The following is a 23,244-nucleotide window of genomic DNA, read 5'->3' on the forward strand; positions in this document are numbered from 1 at the left end:
TTCTTAATCAGATTTAATTTAGAGAAATTTACATCACTTGCTCATTAATGGATCCTCAGCAATGAATGGGTGCCATCACTTGTTAAGTTAAAAAGTGTTTGTAGAAAACAAAACTTACATTTTTAACTTCACACTGTTGTTTTCAGCTACAATCCAGCTCCTCAGTCCAATTTATTGCTTTTTCCAGTGAATAATTGGTTCATCTGAATCAGGTGAGAAATATGCACAGATCAAGCACCGTTTACAATCACATTGCTTTTCACTTCACAAGACGTTAAATGATGGACTGGAGTTGTCTGGATTACTTTTGAATTATTGTAATGATTTTCTCAGCTGTTTGAACTCTCATTCCGATGGCACCCATTCAATACAGAGGATCTATTGGGGAGCAAGTGATGTACTGCTAAATTTCTCCAAGTCTGTTCCAATGAGGAAACAAACTCATCTATATTAATATATGAGTTTAGGATAGCCTGTATGTGAGAAAATATTCAGCAAATTGATGTTTTGGGGGTGGTCCAACTTTCGGTACAAAAATTTTGGTCAGTAATATGACTACCAATGCCATTGCACAGTGTGAATGTTTGGGTTACTGGGGGCATTCGACTTGTTTGTTTCTTGTCTTTTTCTCAGGGTCAGCATCACAAATCCCTCTGTTGACAAAACTGCATTGACTGCAAATAAGAATGATGGGTTGTGAATACAAACATGAATTATAGCTAAAAGTGTACAGAGTTTATCAGCAGTCATTCTTGTCATTTCAGGGTCATATTTGAAATGGATAACAGACATAGAACACTAAAACTTCTGTAGGGTTGTATATATTTTATATGAAAAGTTCCACATACTGCATTATTGAGCAATGGTACATAAAAACCAGTGGGTTTTTTATTTTTGACTTCTCTTGTTTCTTTTTTCCTTATGTGTATATGACTGCAGAGTTGCATTAGAAAATTATAACTTTAGACAAGGTCATTATATTTATGATTTGGTAAAATCCTACATTTTGATTTAATATTAATCAAATATATTTATTTTCCCCAAATCATTAAATTCTGTTTTCTTGAATGTTTTTATACATATATATAATAAAAAATTAAAAACCAGAATAAATTGAGCAGTCAGTAAATATTCCCAACACTATACCATTTTTAAATATACTATTAACTATTGTTGACCAAAAAAAATAATAATAATTAACAAAACAGCTTTAAAACAGATCCCAGGATTTTCAATTTGACCAATATAAAAAGGCACTTGTTTTTATGAGCAATAAAGACTTGTTTCCACAGTCCTGCTTTGCATTACAATGTCAGTGCAGTGCAATACTTTATTGCAAGAGGACTGAGACTTACAAGTCATCAAATTGTAACATTTAATTGCCAGGAACAACTGTCATCCAAATGCCCAGGCTCTTTACACAGGGCTGAAATTAACTGCCTTGCATGCCTTCACTGCAAGTTATCAAAATACTCTACTAATGATCAAATAATAGTGTTACGAGAACAAGAGCCAAACGTGTCTCTACACTGTGCATATATTAGATACTGAACCGACAGTTGCATAAAACATTTAATGGAACTGCGGCAAAGAGTGTGTGGAAGTGCATGTAAGTAACTGACATGACTGCAGTGAAGTGATTCCCTGAGAATTAAATCAGTATATGATGCTGAGGGATTTGCTGCATATTTCTTCACTGTACAGATGGTCTAATGGGTCCAAATCTCACACCAGGGAAATATGTTGTACAGATAATGACCTTGAATGTACAGAATGTAATGCTTGGCATAACTGGAGCTCTGATCAGTCCTTTGCTGGCCCTGTGCTGTTAGATTAGTGCCCTGTGGATAAATTGCTTTGGGTGCACTTAACAAATCCAATATTTTATCATTCTCTAATGTGCTTTGCAATGATTCTATGATTGCATAATGCATTTTGATACGCAATTACACGTTAGAAGCACTGTAACTCATTAGAGCTCAGTTAAAAATAATGTTGACAAGATATTAAAGTTACACTTTAGACAAAGTAGAAAACATCAAAGAATCTTTTCAAGTATTAATGCATTTATAAATAGAGATGCATACAAAATAAAACAGAATAGAAATAAAAAACGGAAATAAAAACAGTTTATAATTTTATAATAAAATCTTGATTTAAAAGTATTATTGTGTTTTATTATTATTATTATAAATTTGTTATTAAAAAAAATAATGCATGTTAATAATATCTCATTCCATCGCAACAGATTAAAAATCACCGAGTGCCACAGCACTGGACTCAGTCTCCGCCCACCTCCATTAAAACACTTACTGCGGATGCTCATGGATTAGTGAAAGCACACGCGTGAGGAATCAACTTCAGACTCGTCGACTGCATTCAGAAATTGTAAGAAAATTATTTTCAATCAATCAAATATTTTATTATTGTTAGATGTGACATGTCAATGCTGTATTTCAATGGCCTGGTAAATTTGAAACTGTTGGCAGCCAATGTTGCACACGCGCAGCTACTTCATATAAGCGCGTCCTCTGATTTGATAAACAAACGTGAGCGCAACAGTTTACCAAATATAGGGAGACTATAGCTAAAAAAATAATAATCGTTTTCTAGAAGTGGAGATAAAATAAGCTTGAATGTGAAAGTCGCATTCAAATGGAAATTAAATATATATGGCTAAATAAAGTTTGTTCAAATGAAAACGTGATTAGATAATGTGCTGGGACCGGATGCGTGAGGAGAGCAGATCAGATCACTATTCACGGGTTAAGCTGTCAGGCTACAGAAAGCCGTCAATACAGGTTAAGACAGGGAAGGAAGGATCTTACTGTCACTTGACATGTAATTAGTGATGGGGTCAGGGGTTTCATCTGCCAAACCCCCCTCCACACCTGCAGCCCAGTGTGCCAAATGTGCGACGGCGTAAGTTTGAATGCACTTCTGTGTTGCAACTGTTTTTCTTCTTGTGTGTTTTACGGGTAACTTAGTTGTTTTGATTTTCAGCCCAATGTCTGGAAATGAAGAGCGCACGTTCATTGCCATCAAGCCTGATGGAGTGCAGAGGGGACTTATCGGAGAGATCATCAAGCGTTTCGAACAGAAGGGCTTCAAGTTAGTTGCTATGAAGTTAATCCAGGTAAATTGAATTAAGTTTTACTCTCAATCGTTTAGATAGAACCTCCATTTCCTTTTAATAGTAAAACAGCTTGCTGAGAGTGTTTCATTTGCCATTTATTGTTGACAGTTACATGTGTCTGGTGAAAGTGACAGATTTGTTTAACATGTATACCTAACGAATATTGACCATGGTTTTTCTACAAAAAATAAATAAATAAATAAATGACTAAAGTTTATCCATGGTATTTTTAGGCTTGTAAAACTGTGGTTATACAAATATTAGTTGGTACTTGTACATGGCTACTATAATTTAACTATAAAAAAAATAAAAGATAGAAAAATTTCGTAATGGTAGAATATTTTTCACAATTAAACTTACATCACTGCATCACAAACAGTGGTCAACCATTTGACAGCAAACAAAAGAGCATGCCTGCGTCTCAATGTTCATACTCTCCATCCTAAATAGTATTTAAGATTAGAATAACTGTGTCCCAAAGCATAGTATGTTGAAAAGAGTATGCCGAAGTTCCCAGATGGTCCACTGTTTCAGGTCGATTTTTGGAAGTGTGGATCAATGCACACTCTAATGGCTAAAATTGCCCACAATCCATTGCGCTTTGGCGAAGGATTTGGTCCAGAACTACAAACGAATGACGGTTAGGTAACTATAGAGAGGTTTACAAAAAGTGGTTACTAATCAACTTTTAATCTGGTAAAAAAAAAAAATTATATATATATATATATTTATTTATTTATTTTTTATCCGTGTTATATTTCATCTGCAACAGCAATGTGAACTTTTATAAACATCCATTTGGTCGTTAACTTTTAAATGCATCATTATGCAGAAAATATGAGAAGAGTTCTCCGCATGAAAGACCCGTGACTGGCAGATCAACGAGCTACTTATTTTCTCCCCAGTACAGTAGGAAGTCAAATGAAATGTAGATGCTAACTGTAACGAGATGATTGACGGGCCTCTGACAGTGACAGGATGCGTGTAATTATGCGACCGAGCGGTCTGTTAAAGACACAGTTGTGTGACGTGATAGTATGCCCCAAAGCTTGCCTACTCTTCTATTACACACTCAAAAGTGTGTACTATTTCTTCACCAAAAGAGTACATACTTTAAGGGTGTATACAGTAAGTAGGCACATTAAGACGCAAGGTATGGCTTTAACAATATAGTCATCAGTTTGCATGTATAGCATGAAAAATAATTAACTGTAATTGAAGCTTTCAGTAAATAAAAAATTAAACACCCAAAACGGGTGCACCCTAAGGACAGCCTTGCTAATACCAGAGTCGTTTTAAAGGTGCTGTATGTAAATTTTGGACTCTAGAAGTATACAGATACCATAATATGTTTGCATATATTTAAGTTAACATATTTGTTTATCTGAAAAACAATGCAAGTCAGTTATTCTCCTTTGAAAATGTGCGCTCCCGGCCGGAATGTCAGTCTCCGTTTTGGTTTGTGGAACCATCTCACTGCCAGTTTACCCAATTGTATTTCGGCACCCTGGGTTGCCAATTGAAGGAAAACCGCATATTTCATTTCATTCATCATCAAGTTAGCTCATTCCTGTTGGTTTCGTCAATCTGGCAACCTGCAGTCTGATGTCACATTCCAGGCAACCTTTAACCCATGTTTTTCTAACCTTACACGTGAAAGTGCACTGGAACAGCAGTCAAACCTGTGACTTCCCACCCGTGAACTCGTACTAGAAGGATGTACTCCCAGTTCTGAGCTCTGACGTCATATAACCCCGCGAAAACAACAATGGCAGCCCCTACGGATAATACTGCCTACAGATGCATTGTTTATGCAAGTGGTACACATTGAAAAAAACGATTTTAGGACAATATAACATTACAATAAAATGTATAATCTAGCTACAATTCCTTGTGCTCAGGAAGTTTGGCATGACTTGCCTGGAATTCTACAAAGTCGTGAGCTGTGGTTTGAAGTCGTGACTTACAGGCTCAAAAATCTGCCTGGAACGCAGCATGAGGAGGAGGGGCCGGGTGAAAAAAACCCATCTCATGTCTCAAGTCATGTCATTCAGCGACCATCTTTGAAACGCCGCTCGGGCATGCAACTGTAACTCTTTATAGCAACTGGAACTTCTAACAGCAGCTGCAGTGACACACTGACTTTACCAATTAGCGATTTGCTCTTTCATTCAGAAGGCGGGGTTTCCTGCGAGCGGCCATATTGAGTGTTGCTTTTTTCCCCATTCAAAACTATTAGAGTGATGGTGAACTAGAATTCACCAAGTACAACATGTTCCTGGATCCAACATCCTTGTTAATCCAGAAACAACATTCAAGTCAACCAATCAGAACTGAGGGATCGGTTTTCGAGAAATGTCAGTTTTAGGCTTACAATCAGGGTTAGATGCTTCTTCACCCTTGCTATTCATATTCATATCACTTCCTTCAGATTTTAGGAATAAATCATGGGTAGGGTTAGGTTTGATCCAGGAACATGTCTTACTTGGCAAAATCACAGTGACCATGAGTGACAAGTTTTTGTATTATTGTCCACTTAGAAGATACAAACATGGCCCATTATAAGATTTATAGTCAGTCACTTTTTGATTTTTTTGTCTGTTGGTATTTGATAAAATTAAAGATGCCAAGTATGTAAACAAGATGTCCAGGACCAGCAGAAACATAGGTCCACAACATTAAAAATACAGCAGTTCATATTTCATTACACATGGGGTACTTTTTATCCCTGTCTGCACCAAACCCATCTTGACAATATAGACACATCATCTTCCAGGCAGTCTTGTAACATTTTTTGTTTATTGGGAATTCAATAATTTTGACCCATACAATGTTTTCTTGGTTATTGGTAAAAATATACCCCAACGACTTAAGATTGGTTTTGTGGTCCAGTGTTACATACTTTGGTTTTTCTCATTGTGATGGATGATTAAGGGAATTCAGCCTTTTTTCCCTCTCCTATTTATATTCCTGTGAAACAGATGAAACTGGATAATTTAATGTTCATAAGCACCCTGGTATGCTCAAAATTGTACAAATGAATGGGAATATACTACACTGATATTTTACTCAAAGAACTTCTAGGGGTGCCAATAATTGTGTCCAACATGTATTTGAGAAAACATTTATTTCATAATGAGTTTTTCCCCCCATTTTAAATTGTTTCAGTTTAATGAAATGTTAGATGGTAGAGATAGAGGCCATTTATGTATATAAATATTTGGTAACATTTTATAATAGGTAACACCTATTAGTTGCTTATTAGCATGCATATTACTAGAATATTAGCCATGTATTAGTGGTAGTTAAGAACATAAGCCTTATTCTACTTTACCTTATTCTACATCCCTAATCTTACCCAATACACACATTTAAAAACTACCTTACTAACTATTAATAAGCAGCAAATTAAAAATTTGAGAAAAATATTGTAGTTAATAGTTAACAAGTGTTACCTATTCTAAAGTGTTACCAAATATTTATATATTCAAAATAATTTTAATGAATGTTTAAAAAAAGATAACCGTATTTATAACTGCCTTTTACATTTATTTTCTTAATTTAAATTACTTAACTTATTAAAAACCTACTATATTTTAGTTTCTAAATGTGGAAAGCTCTATTTAGAGCTTGACTTCTAAGGGTTAAACCAATTATAGGCTCTTTTGGTCTACAAAGTTGCACGTGCTATATATATCCACTTGTTACCATCACATTACAGTAAATATTGCCTTAAACTCTGTCACAAAAAAAGTGGTCAAAGGATTTTATTGGGATTAGAGATTACCTTTAATTCTCAAAACATTGTAGGCTTTTTTATTAATGTTTTGTACGCTTGTCTTCAATGCAGGCCGATGAGGATCTTCTGAGACAGCACTACTGTGACCTGAAGGATCGTCCTTTCTTCCCAGGGCTTGTCAGTTTCATGTCCTCTGGCCCTTTGGTTGCCATGGTAAACCCATTTATATTATTTTCCCCAGAGTGCGACTCTAGGGCACTTTGAATTGAATACAATTTCCGGCTTATCGCTAATAAATATACTTCATTCATTTTATGAAGGTCCCTAATGTTATTTCTGTGATGTATTTTTAGGTGTGGGAGGGTTTTAACGTTATAAAAACCGGCAGAGTAATGCTCGGTGAGACTAATCCCGTTGACTCCAAGCCTGGGACTATCCGAGGTGACTTTTGTGTTCAGGTTGTCCGGTAAGATCTTGCATTGTATTCTAAAATAACATTTTGATGACTGCGTTTTAAACAGCATATGCTTTATAAAGAAGAGCCTGAAAAATTAATAAATTTCTTTCTTGTGTAAAGAATGCAAAATAATTGTCTGGATGTTACATTTGATATATTAAACACAATTTTACATATTTACCATATTTTCCGGACTATAAGTCGCACTTTTTTTTCATAGTTTGGCTGGTCCTGCGACTTATAGTCAGGTGCGACTTATTTATCAAAATTAATTTGACATGAACCAAGAGAAATTAACCAAGAGAAAATAATCAATAGAAAACATTACCGTCTCCAGCCGCCAGAGGGCGCTCTATGCTGCTCAGTTCTCCTGTAGGCTACACTGAAGATATAGAGCGCCCTCTCGCGGCTGTAGACGGTAATGTTTTCTCTTTGTTCTAAATAAATGCGACTTCTAGTCCAGTGCGACTTATATATGTTTTTATCCTCATCATGACGTATTTTTGGACTGATGCGACTTATACTCCGGTGCGACTTATAGTCCGAAATATACGGTACCGTTTATTTTTTTATATAATAAATAAAGCATGCAAGCCTTGGTGAGCATTAAAATACTTTCAAAAACATAAAAAATCATTACCAACCCCAAACTATCTTTGTCTGGTACATATTTATTTGCAATAGTTTTTTTTTTTTTGCTAATATTAAATTGCTTTCACTTCAGGAACATCATTCACGGCAGTGATTCTGTCGAAAGTGCCAACGCCGAGATCAACCTGTGGTTCAAGCCAGAGGAGATCTGTGACTACACCAAATGTCAGGACAGCTGGCTCAATGGCTGAACGCTTTCTTCTTTTTCTGCACTTCTCTCCCTCCCGGGTGCTTCTGATTTAAATCAGCTCATTTTCATTTTTATTCCCTCTGTTTCTGCTGTTTGCTTATTCCCACTGTTTCTGCTGTTTGTCTTTACAATTAGAAAAATCATTTCTATCCCATGAGTTCAAACGAAAGCTTCAGTGTTCTGATACTATATAAAACAAATGTTAAAGCCACTTTGACATGAGTAGTCTGAGAATTGATCTTGTGACGTTTTTATTAAACAATACTTCAAGTAGTTAAAATAATTGAATTAAGAGGCCTATTTTAATTATTTTATGGTACTGGTGGCCCCACTCAGGCAAAGCAACTCAGCGCAATGCCACACAAAGCACTGCAGTAAGGAATGAACTTGGGGAAATAAAGTACACAGTGCTCATTTAAATGATACTGTAGCACCAACAGTGCTGTTGTCCATTAAAATATCATTATGCCACATAACACAAAAATCACAATCTTGTAATTCCAGATTGTTGCTTACAAAAAGAAAGCATGCAAGAACAGGATGGTCTTCTCACAGTTTTTTACATATACAATTCTTTTTAACAATGTAGTTCACGTCAAACAGTTAGAGAAAGGTCTCTTTCAGTCAAGTACTGGCTGTCCTGCCAGTGTACAGTACATGCAAAAATAAATCTGTACAATAAAAGATACATAATGCATACTCTACATAAAGATGGTGAAAGTGCACAAGAGTCACAGAAATGAATGCTCCATTAGAACACTTCTTATCCTGTATATTCTGGTGATGTTTTTGTGTGTTTTTATTAACCACATGGGCCCTATTTTATTCAAATAAAAGTTCCCTTTTGGTCAGCCGAGTCTAAAGATGTAGTGCTTCTATTTTTGCTTCTCAATTTCAGAATTCACCAAGAGGGACTTTCCCTTTTAACCTGACAAACCCAATAAATTATTATTCTGGTACAAAAATATATAATAGATGTAATCCATATACAGTTTCTCTTTCCCCAAACTCAACGGTTGTCAAAATACACTTTTAATATGCTGAGCTCTAGTTGAATTCTATACAAAGATTGAAACATACAATGTACAGTGAAACTAAAAATCTACTGTACAACACCGAATCTGTTGGCATGGACCTATATATATATATATATATAGTTACAGTACAGTTAAACATGGTCCATGAGGTTTGGGTTATTAATAAATCAAGCGTTTTCTTGGTTATGTTTTTGATCAGCTGTATTATTGCTTTTGAACAGGATTTTCAAGTCTACAGAAAACAAAACTGGAGAGTGAATCTTTTGCACTTGTAACCGAGTTCAGGTTGTATCTCACTTTGATTTTACACCGTATATCCATGCGCTAGAGGCCAACTGTGAGCACAACAGGAAATTAAAGTGTCTCTGTTGAAAGAGCTTTAGTACAGTAGATCTGTAGAACAGAAGTGCTTACATTCAGCAATCTTCACTGCAGATACGACGACGAAGATGCAGAAAGCAATAGTTTGGTAAAAGATATGTTGAAGTTCTCAAGTGGATATTTTGGAAATTTGAGGCACGATCCAGCCAACAGACGCTTAGCTCATTTAATTCAACTGTAAAACCAATGCTTGTCAGCAGGATCACTGAAGTGATTAAAGTGTGAGAAGTTAGATATTGCTGGTCTCAAATATCCAGAGGTTCGCTTGTTCTACCTGTAGGAATTACAGAAGGTCAGTCCAGCATGGCTTCCAGCTGGTCAGCAAGATCATCGAACATGTTCCCTATATCATCAAGAATGTTCCCAGCTGACTTCACTGTGTTAATGCCCCTGAGGGAAAGACGAGAAAGAATGAGGTTAATATGGGAGTATTGTGAGTTTTAACTTAATGAGTGTTTATACTGACAGCAACCTGCAGTCATTTTCAATTTCAATGAGTTTACGATTTTCAGGACCATGAGCAACTGATGGAGATGCATTGTTTCCTTCAATGTTAAGCACTTTATCTCAACTTTCAGTGTGATTGATGAACTGGAGATAACATTGGACTTTTATATAGCAATAATAATAATAATAATAATAATAATATATTAATATGCATATTTAATTACTGTGCACATTTAATAGTTTGGATTCTGCAAATTAAAAAAAATGTATTATTTTATTTAACAAGATTTTTTTTAAAGATATTTATTTATAATGCTACAAAAGACATCCATTTCAAAGAAACCATTCCCACAAAAATATTAAGTGGCACAACAGGTTTGAAAAAATAAAATAAAAAAATAAACATCTTAAGCACCAAATCAGCATATACGAATGGTTTCTGAGGTACTGTGTGCTGAAAATAAATCTGGTTTAGTTTTTTTTTTTTTTTTTTTTTTTTTTTTTAAGTTGCTAGTACAAAAAATGGCAAGAAACACATTGAATTAAATATTATTATTTTTATTAATTTTTTGTAAGTAGAAAAACTGAAAAGTTTTATTGTAAAATGTACTCCAATAATCTTTGTTTCATTTATTTTTTTGTGTGTGACACTGAAAAATGGAGTAATGGCTGCGGAAAATTCACCTTTGCCATTATGGGAATATTTTTTTTATTTTGAATTGTAGTAATATTTGACAATAATACTGTTTATTGTATATATTAATTAGAGCGGTCAAAAAATTGCACATTAATGCAGGCGATTCATTTTTCCAGTATAACGGTGAAAATAAAAATCAATATTTAATTTAGAATTTAGTGTTGATAAACTCAATTTCTGTATACAGTACTTTCTACTTGCTGAAGGGAGCAGGTAAATTACTAAATTCATATATCATGCTATTAAATTATTGTATAATTAAATGCTGAGGTCATATTATAATGGTCCAGTAGCATACTACTATTTAAAGTGTTTCACTTACTTCTTTTCTTAAAAAAGGAACCCAGTATATAGTGTTCAACACATTACATGCAGCATCAGTACCAGTCAGGACCGTCAGGATTAGATTCACAACATCTATATATTTAAAACACTATGACAGGGGGTTTATCTTGGATTAGCATATGCTCCGCTATGAGCTAAATCTGTTCAAAATGCAAAATGTGGTTTAGCACAGACAGATTGACCAGCTTCACTGCTGAGAGTGGATTTGTTGTGACAAAATAGGAGGGAAGTCAAATGAAAGTCCAAATTGTAGACACCATCTGTCTTCATCCGTGAGATAAGGACATCAACAATCTGTCTTCATCGCAGCCAAAACGATCAAAGAGTCAAAGGAAAAACACAAACTAGTTTTAGGGAGATCACTTATTGCTAGATTTCCCAGCGGGCTTGTTGTGACAAGCGGCCATTCAGTCATTATAGGACCATCTGCAAACCGGTCTCATCGAAATACAGCAGACAGAATTTCCTCGGCCGCATGGAAAAAGTGGATTCAAGCTGTTTAATACATTTGCCGACCTATTATATGAAAAAAAAGGAACGTTACAAACATGCAAACATAAGTGGTTGGTGTTACCTGTCTGCTGGATCTTCCTGAGCCAACTTCTTCTCCACAACTTTAAGTGCTGCCTCGAGAGATGTGCTGGTTTGCTCAAGTCGTTTGTGGACCAGCACGTTCTGGCCTTCCGTCACAGCCTGTGGCTTTCCTGCCAGTACAGACTGACCTTGAGCTGCTTTGTTTGGTGAACAGCGAGCCAGAGGACTACAAGGAGGCGAGTCGGCAAAGGCCACGCTCTGTACGACACTGACCGTCACTCCTGAAGAAAATTGACCACAGCCAAAAGGCGGAGGAAGAACAGGAGTTTAGTAAGAGCATAAGTTATTAAATAGAACCATGGGCAATTGTGTGTGAGGACCCCAGGGCTAGTTTTATAATTTAAGAGCATCAATTAGTGCATTTATCATTAATAAACTAAAACTATTATTTATTTTTGTTTTTTGCTTGAAAAAAGTTGCCTTGCAAACAACTGCAATATGTTTAAGCTAAAGTACTAATATGACTCAAATTGAAAGTGAACTTACAATGAAGCTTAATAGAAATACATAAAAACAAAAGAACATAACCGAATTAATCAAATGTAAACCAAAAATTAAAACACACTAAATATGAATAAATACTACAATGAACATAAAAACACTAAAATAACACCGGATCCAATGAAGTTCTGCCCTATATCTTTTTGAATCAGGAATACATAACATTGCAAAGGTAAATTGGGCTCACACACTGATTTGAACATAAATGGAACAATTCCAAATAAAGCATCAAGTAGATTAACCCTATAAGACTTTTCAATCTGTGTGTATAAATGTGTTTTATATAATTAGAACGTAAAATTATCTTTATATAAATTATTAATTTAAAATGTATACTTTTCATATTTGACATTTACAGGTGTAAATAAAGACCGATTAAGTGGAGCATCTTTAAAGGCTTCTAATGTGTGATCACACCTCCTCTACATTATTCAAATTATATCATGTGTATAAATACCAATTTTCAGATCCATGGGTGCTGATGTGATTTGTTGGTAATTGGAGGAAATAATATTTAAATCATCTTGTTTTCAGACATTAACACAATTATGCTGTAAATAAGCCTATAAGACCAATACATACTGTTCAAAAGTGTGGGGTCTCTTATGCTCACCAAGGCTGCATTTATTGATCAAAATAAACGCTGAATTTTCAGCATCATTACTTCAGTCTTATTAAAAAATATATAAACATAGAGCTTTTTCCTATTTTAAATAATAGCCTTAACAAACTGCAGTACCTGAGTTTGCTGCAGAAGAATGGCGTGTGGGTTTAGAAGGGGTGGGAGGTTTATGTGGAGATCCTGGTTTCGGAGGAATGCCAGATTTATAAGGATTTTTTGTCAGGCCACCATTCTGCATGCATTGCGAGACCATCTCGGTCTCAGCGGCCCTCTCATTTCCTATTTGTGTGCTGGTGTCCTGACCTTTCATCTGCAGTTCTTTTGGCTTGGGTCTCCTTTTGACTGTGTCTGATTCCTTCAAGTTAATCTCCGGCACCTCTAGGGATGAATTGATAGATTGCACCGGCTTCAGAATTTCAACAGACTCGATCTTAGCAGATGCTATTTTGCTCCTCTGTTTGATAGTAACTTTGCCCTCTTCTGCGAAAGGTATGCTCTCCTGTGAGGATGTTGAACTTTGTTTGCTCCTCAGAGGGCTGATGTCTACACCAGCAGGATCTTCTCCATCATGCTTTGTTTCATACGTTGAAGATTCACTAGCGGTCCTCCGACGGTTTTCCATATTTTTTGGCGAGATGGCTGGGGACATGGCTTTAAAAACAGGGCTGTTACATGTCTTGTTGGGGCTTCCTGTATTGTTCTCCAGCCTGGCTGCAATGCTTCGGACACTTCCTGCACTCTCCATTTCAACCCCACTTGGGGCAGAGCTAAGTCGTTTTGGAGGGGGAGGAGGAGGACCTTTCCTCTTGGCACGTATGGCGAAGGAATGACTGCGGCCCACTTGGCGCTCACTGGAACTGTAAGATGGTTGGCTGCGGCCAGGCTTGCGAGTGAGTGTGACATAAGACGCCACATTAGCGGTTGTTGTCGCAGGGGCCGAGATGTCATCATCTTCATTCTCTCCATCCGACATGGCATAGCGTGAAAGACTCTGAGTGCGCTTTTTGGACCGAGATGGGTCCCCGTTTGGCTGTGGGGCTCTGATTGGGCTTGGGCTTCCCATGTTGGCATTGCAGTTTAGATGTTGCAGGTAATTGAAGCCTCTCTGATGTGGTGATCCATGATGGGGCTGAGAGGGAGAAACCACCGGTCTAGGTTTGGTGTGGATGGGTGGATATACGAAACGTGCAATTTTACTAGTAGCTATGGGTGGTGTCCTTACTGGACTGCCAGATGAGGGGAGATGATGCTGTAGCGCCATTTTTACAGGTGATATTTGACTTCTATCCTGAGATTCCTTGCTGGGACTGTTGTCCATGCTGCCTAGGCTCTCTTGTGTGCGGCTGTTAGGAGTTACCGATGCCATTGGACGTTCTTGCGACCGTCCTGACCCTCCTGACCGTGTACCGATGCTTTCTTGACTAAGACGCATGGATGTTCCACCCATGTTTCCGAAAGCATCTTGGCCTCCACCGTGTCCGCTGCGAGCCATGGCGTTCTGTAGCTCAACGCTCAGCTCGCTGTCCTGGAAGGTGAGCATCTTTGGTGATTGAGGTGACGAGGGGCATTCAGAGCTGTTGTGATGCTCGATGGCCACCAGCTCGAGGGCGGGAGGAGCTCCCCTGCGCTGTAACAATGCCTGCCCCTCGGCCTGGTTCTTACGAGCCTTTTGGAGGTCACTGAGCTTCTTAACAGCAAGCATTAGCTTCTTCTGATGGCCTGTAGATTGAAAATATGTTATTTAGAAAATTCAAATACTTTGGAAACAGAAATGTGGTTTTGGAATCTCGTGTACATGGGCGTTAATGAAAATGTAGGACCTAGACTTGAATCTTGAATCGGTCAGTAGTGTTTTGTTTTTAAGAAATCAATGCCTTAAATGCAGCAAGCTTACATTAATTTGCTTAAAAGTAAGAGTCAAGACATTTATTATGTCACAAAAGATTTTTATGTCAAATAAATTATATTTTTTATTCAAAATGTATTACAGTTTCCACAAAAATATTAAGCAGCACAGTTCTTTTGAACATTGACAATAATAAGATATTTCTTAAGAAAAGTTCTAAATAAATTCTTCAACGACAAATCCACACGACAGACAGACAAAAGACTGGAGTAACTGCTGCTGAAAATTCAGCTTTGCCATTACAGAAATAAATCACATTTAAAATAGAAAAGGAGTTGTTTTAAACTATAATAACATTTCACAATATTTCTGTTTTACAGTATTTTTGATCAAATAAATGCAGACTTGGTACACAAGAGACTTTCAAAACCATAAAAAAAATACATATATAATAATAAAAAATAAAAAAACAACATTAGTGTATCTATCCATTCCCTTACCCAGCTTAGTGATGCCAATTTCCTGTAGATCCTCCCAAGTGATATCCTGCACTATGCTGATGGAGTCATATCCATTCTCTGCTAGCTTCTTCTGGTATTGTGGCAGCCCAATCGCACTGAGCCATTTCCCAATATCAGACTGAAACAAGCAGACAAATTTCATCTTCAGTGCCTCTCTTAGTTAAGAATAAAAACTCAATGTCTGTGATATGAATCTAGCAATCATCTGTTCATTCACTCCCGAAGCTGCACAGCGCTGTACGTTTGTGTAAATGTTGAAAACCGTTCATATATTGCACTGAATTACTGGAATGTAATCTGGCAACCACTCTGAGATATTCATGTTGCCGATCTCCATGGAGATCTTCTTGCGGTGGCCAGGCTTTGTGACGCCAATAGCGGTGAGATCCTAAAACATAAAAACAGATTGATACACTTAAAATATTAATAGACCGTATGTTCAGCTTTGAATTTCTATGGAGTGCCGTAATGAATACCAACGAGTTGTGCAGGATTGCAAACATAAGCCCGTGTACTTAAATGCCGATACACAAAAAGGGGGCTCACCTCAGGGGTCATTCTGCTGATTGTGGGCACATCATAGCCAGCTGTGAGGAAATTAGATGTGTACTGCTCAAGCTGATATTCACAGAGCCACTGGTAAATGGCCTCAGCATCCTACAACACAAAGAGAGGCATTACACACAAAAGCCCAATGGGTCTGTCATGTTAAGGCACACTGCATAAACAATTTTGCATGTGGCTGACAATGTACATGGTATATGCTACATTGTTAAAAATAATATATATTGCATCAACAGCATGAGTAATATTGTAATATGCAGTTCTGTCTTGGTCTTGCCTTGCCATCCAGAAGTTGCTGTGGGTGTATGACATGATGTTCTCCTGGTGGAATCCTCCGTCCAAGAGCACCTAAAGCACACACACACATTTCTGCCGGTCAGGGACTCTGCTATTGCCTTAGGCTGTGGACTATGGAATCAGTGCAGTCTTTCATGCATGTTCGTGTACCTGCATGTTTATACTTCAGTGTGCTGATGGAGTAATGTTTCAGAAGAAAAAAATGTTCTCCTGTTACCTGAGGCACTGTTTTTCATCTTCATTAATAATAGATCATACCAGAAAAGCACAGTCACGGACACGAAGGAAAGAGGATTTAAGACCCAAGGCTGTTTTGATGAGTGATTTTGTAAGTATGTGTTCATTTGAGAGACATGCATATACATTTCTTCCTTGATAACAAACAGTACTCCAAGGACATGCTTGGCAAGAAACAAACATTTACAGTTATTAGCTAATAAAAATCTATATAATGATAACCCATTAACTCTTAACCAGACATTAAGATTTTTTAATGTCTGCAGTGGCAATAACACACACGTAAATATACCCCCATTTAACTCACCTCCAGAAAATAAGCTGATTTTAGAAGAGTTTGTTGATCTCATGCTTATTTTTTAGATCCTCTTCGAGTCAAAAGACACTGTAAAAACACTCGCTTGTGTCCGTTTCACTGATAATCTTCTCTCCTTCTCAAATTGTCTTCTTTTCCTTGGTATTTCTGACTTACATACAACTTAGCTTCCGTCATTGCGTCCTTCCCTTCTAGTGAAATATGACACTGCACAGTATCTGTCTTTAAGTAAAAAATGAGCAGGTTTTTTAAGCGGTCTTTCTCTTTTTTTTTAAAGCGGTCTTGGGAAGGAACCTCTTTCCAACTTTAAACTATTGTAGATTAATGAAAAACATGGCTGTCTTTTTAAGATGAATAAAACTAATAAGTTTTATAGGTGATATTTGTATTGAATGATTCTCTGAATGTCCTATTCATGGAAAAGACCCAACAAGTGGACATGCTCAAGGATATAAAAAAATGTATATGAGTTATCTGAAGGACAGCGCATGAGGCTTTTTAATTTGAGAGTATTGAACTTTTCAATGACTGCTTTACACATTAATATACAGAGGCTTGTAAATGTATTTGGGTACTTGGGGCACACTTAAAGCTGCAGAAGGTAACTTTTGTAAAAATGTATTTTTTACATATTTGTTAAACCTGTCATTATGTCCTGACAGTAAAATATGAGACAGATAATCTGTGAAAAAAATCAAGCTCCTCTGGCTCCTCCCAGTGGTCTTATTGCCATTTGCAGAAATACACCGCTCCAGGTAAGAAACAACCAATCAGAGCTGCGGTCCGTAACTTTTTTTGTGCTCAAAATGTACAAAATGTATATAATAAGCGAGTACACCATGAATCCATTTTCCAAACCTTGTTTGTAGCCTGTCCTGAATCACTAGGGTACACCTATAATAAGTGTTTATATTTGGACTATTTTAGATTGCTTCGGGGGTACCGCGGCGGAGTAACCCAGTACCTTTGTGATTCTTTCATAGACATAAACAGAGGGAAGTAGTTCCGACTACGATGTTCTTCCGCAGGATGCAAGCAGTTCTGTTTATTAACCGCTAGAGCGTCACAAGTTACAGACTGCAGCTTTAAGATGTTTAATATATGCTATTAAGCCAAGTACCATCTACTGATGTATATTGGTGGATATTATTCAATATTTTAAGTTGAAATAAATTAAATAATAATACATTTTAAGATATTTAGAAATTAAAATAAATGTAATTCACACATGACAGCAGAGGTTCTGACCTGAATGAGGGTCCGTCTGCTTTGTCTGTTCCACCAGTTCTCCAGCAGAGGGAGGCAGCTGCATGTGAGAAAACCACAGCACTGTCACATTAAACTCAACAGCTGTCTGGCAGAAATAGCTCAGAGAGACGATTACAGCATGTTAAAGACTTCACACAGAGAGTCTAATTACTACATATGAATATTAATTATAATTATCAGCAAGAACGTAATCTCTCTTTAATTTCACATGTAAAAGTCCCTGTCACAGAGGTTTACAGACTCCATCATTGAGAATATTGGGAGTAACTCTCACAGCATGAGATCAGCATTAGGTTCTCTATGGTAGTTTAAATAAATGCTGCAGTATGAGTAACCGTAAAGTTCAGCTGCATATAAAAAGCAGAGTTTATTGTGTTATGTAATTAGGTAATACCAATGTGATGGCTATATGAGCTTTAATTACTGTTCCTGCTGAGCAAAATTATTTTCTATGCACTGGACCTTTTGGCCACATTTGGGGGTCAGAAAGTTTCTTTTTTTCCCCTTTTCTTTTGTCAAGATGACCAGAAAAATAAGATTAGGAGAAAATAAGGCAAAAATAATGATGCGTGGCTTCTGTGAGTGTCTATATATAACAGTAATTATTCTTTCTCTTTGGTGCCTCTGTGAACCATGAAATCTCTTTGCTGTTCTAGGATGGGGTCGCTATATTGTAAATTAATCAGTTCTGAATATTTCTCAGCACAGTTTTCTCTCAGCTTCAGGTCCCTAATGAAAATCAATAGACATGCAGATGGAATTATAAAATCTTTCGTTTATTTGTTCTTTTTCTGGTTCAGCTTAACATTGGATGTGTGAGACTGAAGCCCACCTTGGTGGTGTCCTGAACAGCAGAAGGTGACTGACTGGGTCCATTGTGTGGAAAGTTTCCCTCGGTGCTCTGTCCACTGCCAGCACTGCGACTGCTGCCCATGCTGCCTGCACTGCCCACACTGTTCCTGTCACCTGCTGAAAGAAAGAGGAATAAACAAAGACAGGAGAAAGATGAAAACAGTTGGTGAAACACTGCCTGTTAAAAACTGTTTTACTACACACTGGGCAACAACTAGACAAGAACTAGACAAGGGGAATGTGAAGGAGCACGAGGGAACATTGAGGAGGCCTAGTGCGAATTAAACAATGTGAATGGCAAGCTGATGGTAGGCTGACAAACTGAGAACAAATATAGCCTAAGTGAACAGGAGCCCTTGTGCAACAGCTGGAAAAAAAAACTCAAATTGAGACAAAAGTCACTGGTGTGCAGGCTTTGGGACAGCCGTGGGGATGAGAAAACAGGGGCCTGGGGAAACGGACAACTCTTACCATTAAGAGAGGTCCTGAGGACCCAAATATCGTCTGGATCTTTGGGACTAGCTGGCTTACACAGAGCACTGGGACTGTCGGGAATCGCACCTAGCAAACACAAACACTTTAAAGGGCCATGGGGGGAAACTCTAGGAGTCCAGATGTACTTAATGCGAAATCGAAGAAAGAACTGGTGAGGTGTCATTTCTTACAAAATAGTGTTTGCTCCAGCTGGTAAACCCCTTCACCAACTACCAACGGTCAGTGGCAATTGCGTACTATAATAGGTTTATTTCCTAGGTTTAGCCTTTCATATAGTCTTACCTAGTGAAAATCTGTGATTTACTAATGTTTTTTTTTTTTTTTTAAAGTTATACATTTTAACCTCAAATGCTCATTTCTAACGTGACTATGTAATGTGCGAGACGTGGGTTTTTTTTTTTTAGAAAATGACTACTGTAGATAAGACCCTTATTCCTCTGCTGGGATAGTGTAGAGCCTTTTGAAGCTGCACTGAAACTGCACTTTGGACCTTCAACTCGCTGCTACTGAAGTCCACTATATGGAGAAAAACCAAAGAATGTTTCTCTCAAAAACCTCAAAATATTTATTTCCGACTAAAGAAAGACATTTTACCATCTTGGATGACATGTGGGTAAGTAAATTGTCAGGAAATTTTCATTCTTTAAGTGAACTAATCCTGTAATACTGTAAAGCTGCTTACTTTAAACCAATTTATTGTATAAAGTGCTAGATCCATAAACAGGACTTGACTGGAGTGCGGAATTACAGAGCTGGTGTATTAATATCTATGTCTCTATAACCAGGTGCTTTCTGAACTTGTTTTCTCACCCCTTTCATTTTTGCTGTGTTTGTTTTCTTATAAAGAGGAAAGCAAACTTTACATATTCATTTATATTGCACTCTCAGCAGCCTGGGTAAACTGTAGTAAACTGCTGTTAAGGCATTTCAAACGTTCTCTCCCAAAGAGAAAAAACAGAAATGTACTTTGTGTATCATGTCCTTTATGGCTAATGCATATCAAAAACTTTTCACCAAGAATTACACGACCTTGGACTTGGGAAAACTCTAAATGTAGCTACGATGGATTAAAGTAGAGTTTATGTTGCTCACATGGTGAGGGATAGAGGAGTTTTTCCTCCTTTTTTCCACAAATACTTGGATGGGCTCTTGAAATAAGTTTGTAGGTGTACGTGCTTTGAATTCATCCCAAAGAGTGTAGTTCTCACACTACCTGGGTGCTGATCCAGCCCATTGTGGGGAGTCAGTACAGGACGGGTGGATGAGTATAAGGTATAGGAGTCGTCAGTGTGAGAGGTGTGATGAGAAGTGTGTGAGGACAGGGCTCTGGACAAAATGTGATGTCTCTTGACGGGTAGTGAGGCCTGCCGGGAGAGAATGCCCCCTATAGACACAATATGGAAACACAAATGAGGCATCATGGACATAAATGAAACATCATCCCTGAGAAAGATGTTTCCATTAGGGACATGCTCTAAATGGTATAAACTAATGGGCGTTTATGAAAGTTTGTGACATGAAACATGAAAGACAAATCCCTTTTTTTCTTTCCATAAATGAACTTTAAAAACTAAGATGAACCTGGGGTGGCTTTAATATCCTGATAAGATAATGCAGGTGGGAGAAACACCCCAGCACAATGAGTAAGTGGTTGGGTCTTAATCTGGCTGTTTTGCATCCATCATGTCTCTTCAGCAGTATCGAGGCAGAAGCTCAGAACGGAGGCTAATTTTGTGTGAGCAGCAGGATGTTGATGCGGTGACATGACAGAGTGCTGAGTCTGCCGCTGCGCTTCCTCTCACACACAGAAAAATAAAATAAAATACCCAGCTCATTTCAGGGAAAGATTTTCTGCTCAAAACCTAGCAATCTAAGGCCGACTCCCACTTTTCATGGAGGCTCAGGGCTCTAAAGCTGATCCGCCTGGCCCCAATATGTTCCTGTTAATCCCATTAGTGTGTGTCTGTGTGTGCCTTTATCAATGGACTACATGTCCACAAGTCTACAAGAATTTAAGAGAACTGCACTACTTTAGTATGCATTATTTTGATACGCATACTGTGGGATACAAATGTCAGAGAGTGCATTTAAAATCTGGGATTCAAATTCTATTTTAAGCCTAAAATATAGTTTTAGTATTCTGAAAAATTAAGAACAAAATGTTCTAGTACTAAAAAGTCAAAAATGTGTGTCTAGGGCAAAACATTAAACATTTTCAATTTTAATCTGCGCTGAAATTTTTATGCTGATAATGTAACTTAGAATAAAAAATACATATAAAAAGAATAAAAATGGGCCATATATCTGTAGTACATGCTTGTGCATGTTGAAAAATAGAACACCAAATTATTACATTTTACCTGATCTGCGACTAATGACCTCCACGATGGAGGGAGGGAAGAATCCCACACGGTCAGTGCCTCTCTGACTGTCATGGATGTGTCCTTTCCAACGTCCATCCATATGCTGCTCCAAGACCTGGAACAGACCAATAAGATCACAGGATATTAAGATCTTTGAATGCTTGCACATTTTATAATATTCATAATGGTCTTCTCTTCAACAGCCATTCAGACTTTTTCATTTATTATTGCGTGAAATAATTTCAACAATCTATGATTTAATTATAGCCCTCGGTGTACCCTACACCATTTAAAGTCAAAAAATGGTGCAAATACGCACCTCACATGATTTAATGGCCAGTGTGAAAAAATAAATAGACATGAAATATTGATTTAGTATCATTATATAACACTTGAGTGTAGATCACTGCTACTCAATATTGGGTTCATCTCACGTATTCAAAGGCGATAATGAACATGATATTGCATAGCTTGTGAGTGATCTACGACTCTGTCTATTAAATGCCGCTCCATTTGAAAGCAGGTGATGGCGATTTAGCGGTAATCAAGGAACCAGATTTACTGACTAGATTCGCATGATAATATCGTTAGATATATTGCCCAGCCCCTAATGCATTACAAAAAAGTTATTGGAGTTTGAAAAGAAAGATATGATGTTGTCCATCACCTTTCCTCACGGTATTAGTGATTAAGATAATGAGATGTTAATTTACCCCCAATTCAACTCCCTACTTCCTAATAAAGCTGTAAAGGAACTGTGAATTTTAAAGGTGGGGTTGAGTCTCAGTGAAAGTATCTTTCATTGCTAGCTTTTGAAAACCTGAAGTCTCTTATGTCTCACTGCCACAAAAACAGCAGTCTTTTATGCTAGCAGAAATGGCAGCCTAAAGCTATCTAGACAGACAAGGTGTGAACAATGACAGCATATGTGCGGCACTGAGCCTCGGGCTGCACTCTAGAGTACACACACCGAAGCCAAGTCTTTTATTGGGGGTGAAGCACGTTGTTATGAAGGCAAACTAGGCTGAACACACGCTACTATAGCACAAACAACAAGCTACAGTTGATTCATTTGAGACATCAAAGGCTGATTGGTGGGAACTTGTTGTAGCATGTTAAAGTATTCTCTGTAGGGAACACCAAATTACGGTCCTCACTTGTTCATGTTACTGTTATGTCTTATATGCAGGACATACATGTATCAGTTAGAAACATATGCAATGCTGTTGTGTTGTCTTCCATACTTAAAGCATTTTGAACACTGCTTTCAGCTCTACTGTTTTTCCACAAGCCTAAACCAATTTGTTGTTTTGGGTTTTCATGTTTTTGTGATTCATTAGAATACGGTTTAGTAATCTGGTTAGAATGCAGATCAAGGCAACGCTCAAGCACATTGCCAATTATATAGGCCTATTACATAATGCAAATTATACAGTATTAAATTAGGACACCTCCTGTGAGAAATAAGGCTTGTAAAGCCTACCATGATTATATCTCCTGCCCGGATGTTGAGTGCAGTTGGGTCATGGAGATTCCAGTAGTCCTTCAAAGCTCTCACCTGCAATGCTCCGCTAGCATCTGATGTCACAACCAAGGGAAACGAATGCATGAAAGAATAAGAATGAGAGAGAAATAAAAACAGTTTGCCTTGAAAATACTCAAGTCATGCACTATGGGTTTAAGTAAT

General features: G+C 37.4%; 2 protein-coding genes across 8 annotated transcripts in view; one reads left to right on the forward strand and one right to left on the reverse strand.

The window, feature by feature from the left end:
* The first annotated feature begins 2,294 nt into the window (after window positions 1-2,294).
* Window positions 2,295-8,260, forward strand: LOC113112093 (nucleoside diphosphate kinase A-like). Of its 2 annotated transcripts, none has more exons than XM_026277493.1 (5): window positions 2,295-2,388; window positions 3,004-3,136; window positions 6,987-7,088; window positions 7,229-7,341; window positions 8,057-8,260. In XM_026277493.1, exons 2-5 carry the CDS (start codon window positions 3,008-3,010, stop codon window positions 8,172-8,174), a joined length of 462 nt encoding a protein of 153 aa, XP_026133278.1. In that variant the 5' UTR covers window positions 2,295-2,388; window positions 3,004-3,007; the 3' UTR covers window positions 8,175-8,260. The 2 variants fall into 2 exon arrangements, with proteins under 2 accessions (XP_026133278.1, XP_026133277.1); XM_026277492.1 differs by lacking the exon at window positions 2,295-2,388 and adding an exon at window positions 2,516-2,922.
* Window positions 8,261-8,409: 149 nt separating this feature from the next.
* Window positions 8,410-23,244, reverse strand: part of LOC113112092 (caskin-2-like) — a 46,654-nt gene continuing 31,819 nt past the window's right edge. The window contains exons 10-22 of one of the 6 annotated variants that reach the window (XM_026277487.1): window positions 23,041-23,135; window positions 21,555-21,672; window positions 20,408-20,578; window positions 19,171-19,260; window positions 18,680-18,813; window positions 17,827-17,884; window positions 16,006-16,076; window positions 15,711-15,821; window positions 15,451-15,552; window positions 15,144-15,282; window positions 12,915-14,516; window positions 11,655-11,895; window positions 8,410-9,981 (exon numbers count right to left, since the gene is read on the reverse strand). In XM_026277487.1, the coding sequence (XP_026133272.1) occupies window positions 9,885-9,981; window positions 11,655-11,895; window positions 12,915-14,516; window positions 15,144-15,282; window positions 15,451-15,552; window positions 15,711-15,821; window positions 16,006-16,076; window positions 17,827-17,884; window positions 18,680-18,813; window positions 19,171-19,260; window positions 20,408-20,578; window positions 21,555-21,672; window positions 23,041-23,135 (3,029 nt within the window). In that variant the 3' untranslated portion in view covers window positions 8,410-9,884. Of the gene's footprint in view, window positions 9,982-11,654; window positions 11,896-12,914; window positions 14,517-15,143; window positions 15,283-15,450; window positions 15,553-15,710; window positions 15,822-16,005; window positions 16,077-17,826; window positions 17,885-18,679; window positions 18,817-19,170; window positions 19,261-20,407; window positions 20,579-21,554; window positions 21,673-23,040; window positions 23,136-23,244 lie in introns of all 6 variants that reach the window. The other 5 variants (XM_026277486.1, XM_026277489.1, XM_026277488.1 and 2 more) reach the window with 5 other exon arrangements.

This window comes from Carassius auratus, chromosome 12, assembly GCF_003368295.1.
Source record: "Carassius auratus strain Wakin chromosome 12, ASM336829v1, whole genome shotgun sequence".
Taxonomy (NCBI): Eukaryota; Metazoa; Chordata; class Actinopteri; order Cypriniformes; family Cyprinidae; genus Carassius; species Carassius auratus.

Bases quoted from the DNA above. Each gene is read 5' to 3' on its own strand.
- LOC113112093 (XM_026277492.1), top strand. From the start codon at position 2,852: ATGGGGTCAGGGGTTTCATCTGCCAAACCCCCCTCCACACCTGCAGCC. The intron at 2,923-3,003 runs GTAAGTTTGAAT...TTTGATTTTCAG, and splicing joins TGTGCCAAATGTGCGACGGC to CCCAATGTCTGGAAATGAAG. The intron at 7,089-7,228 runs GTAAACCCATTT...ATGTATTTTTAG, and splicing joins CTGGCCCTTTGGTTGCCATG to GTGTGGGAGGGTTTTAACGT.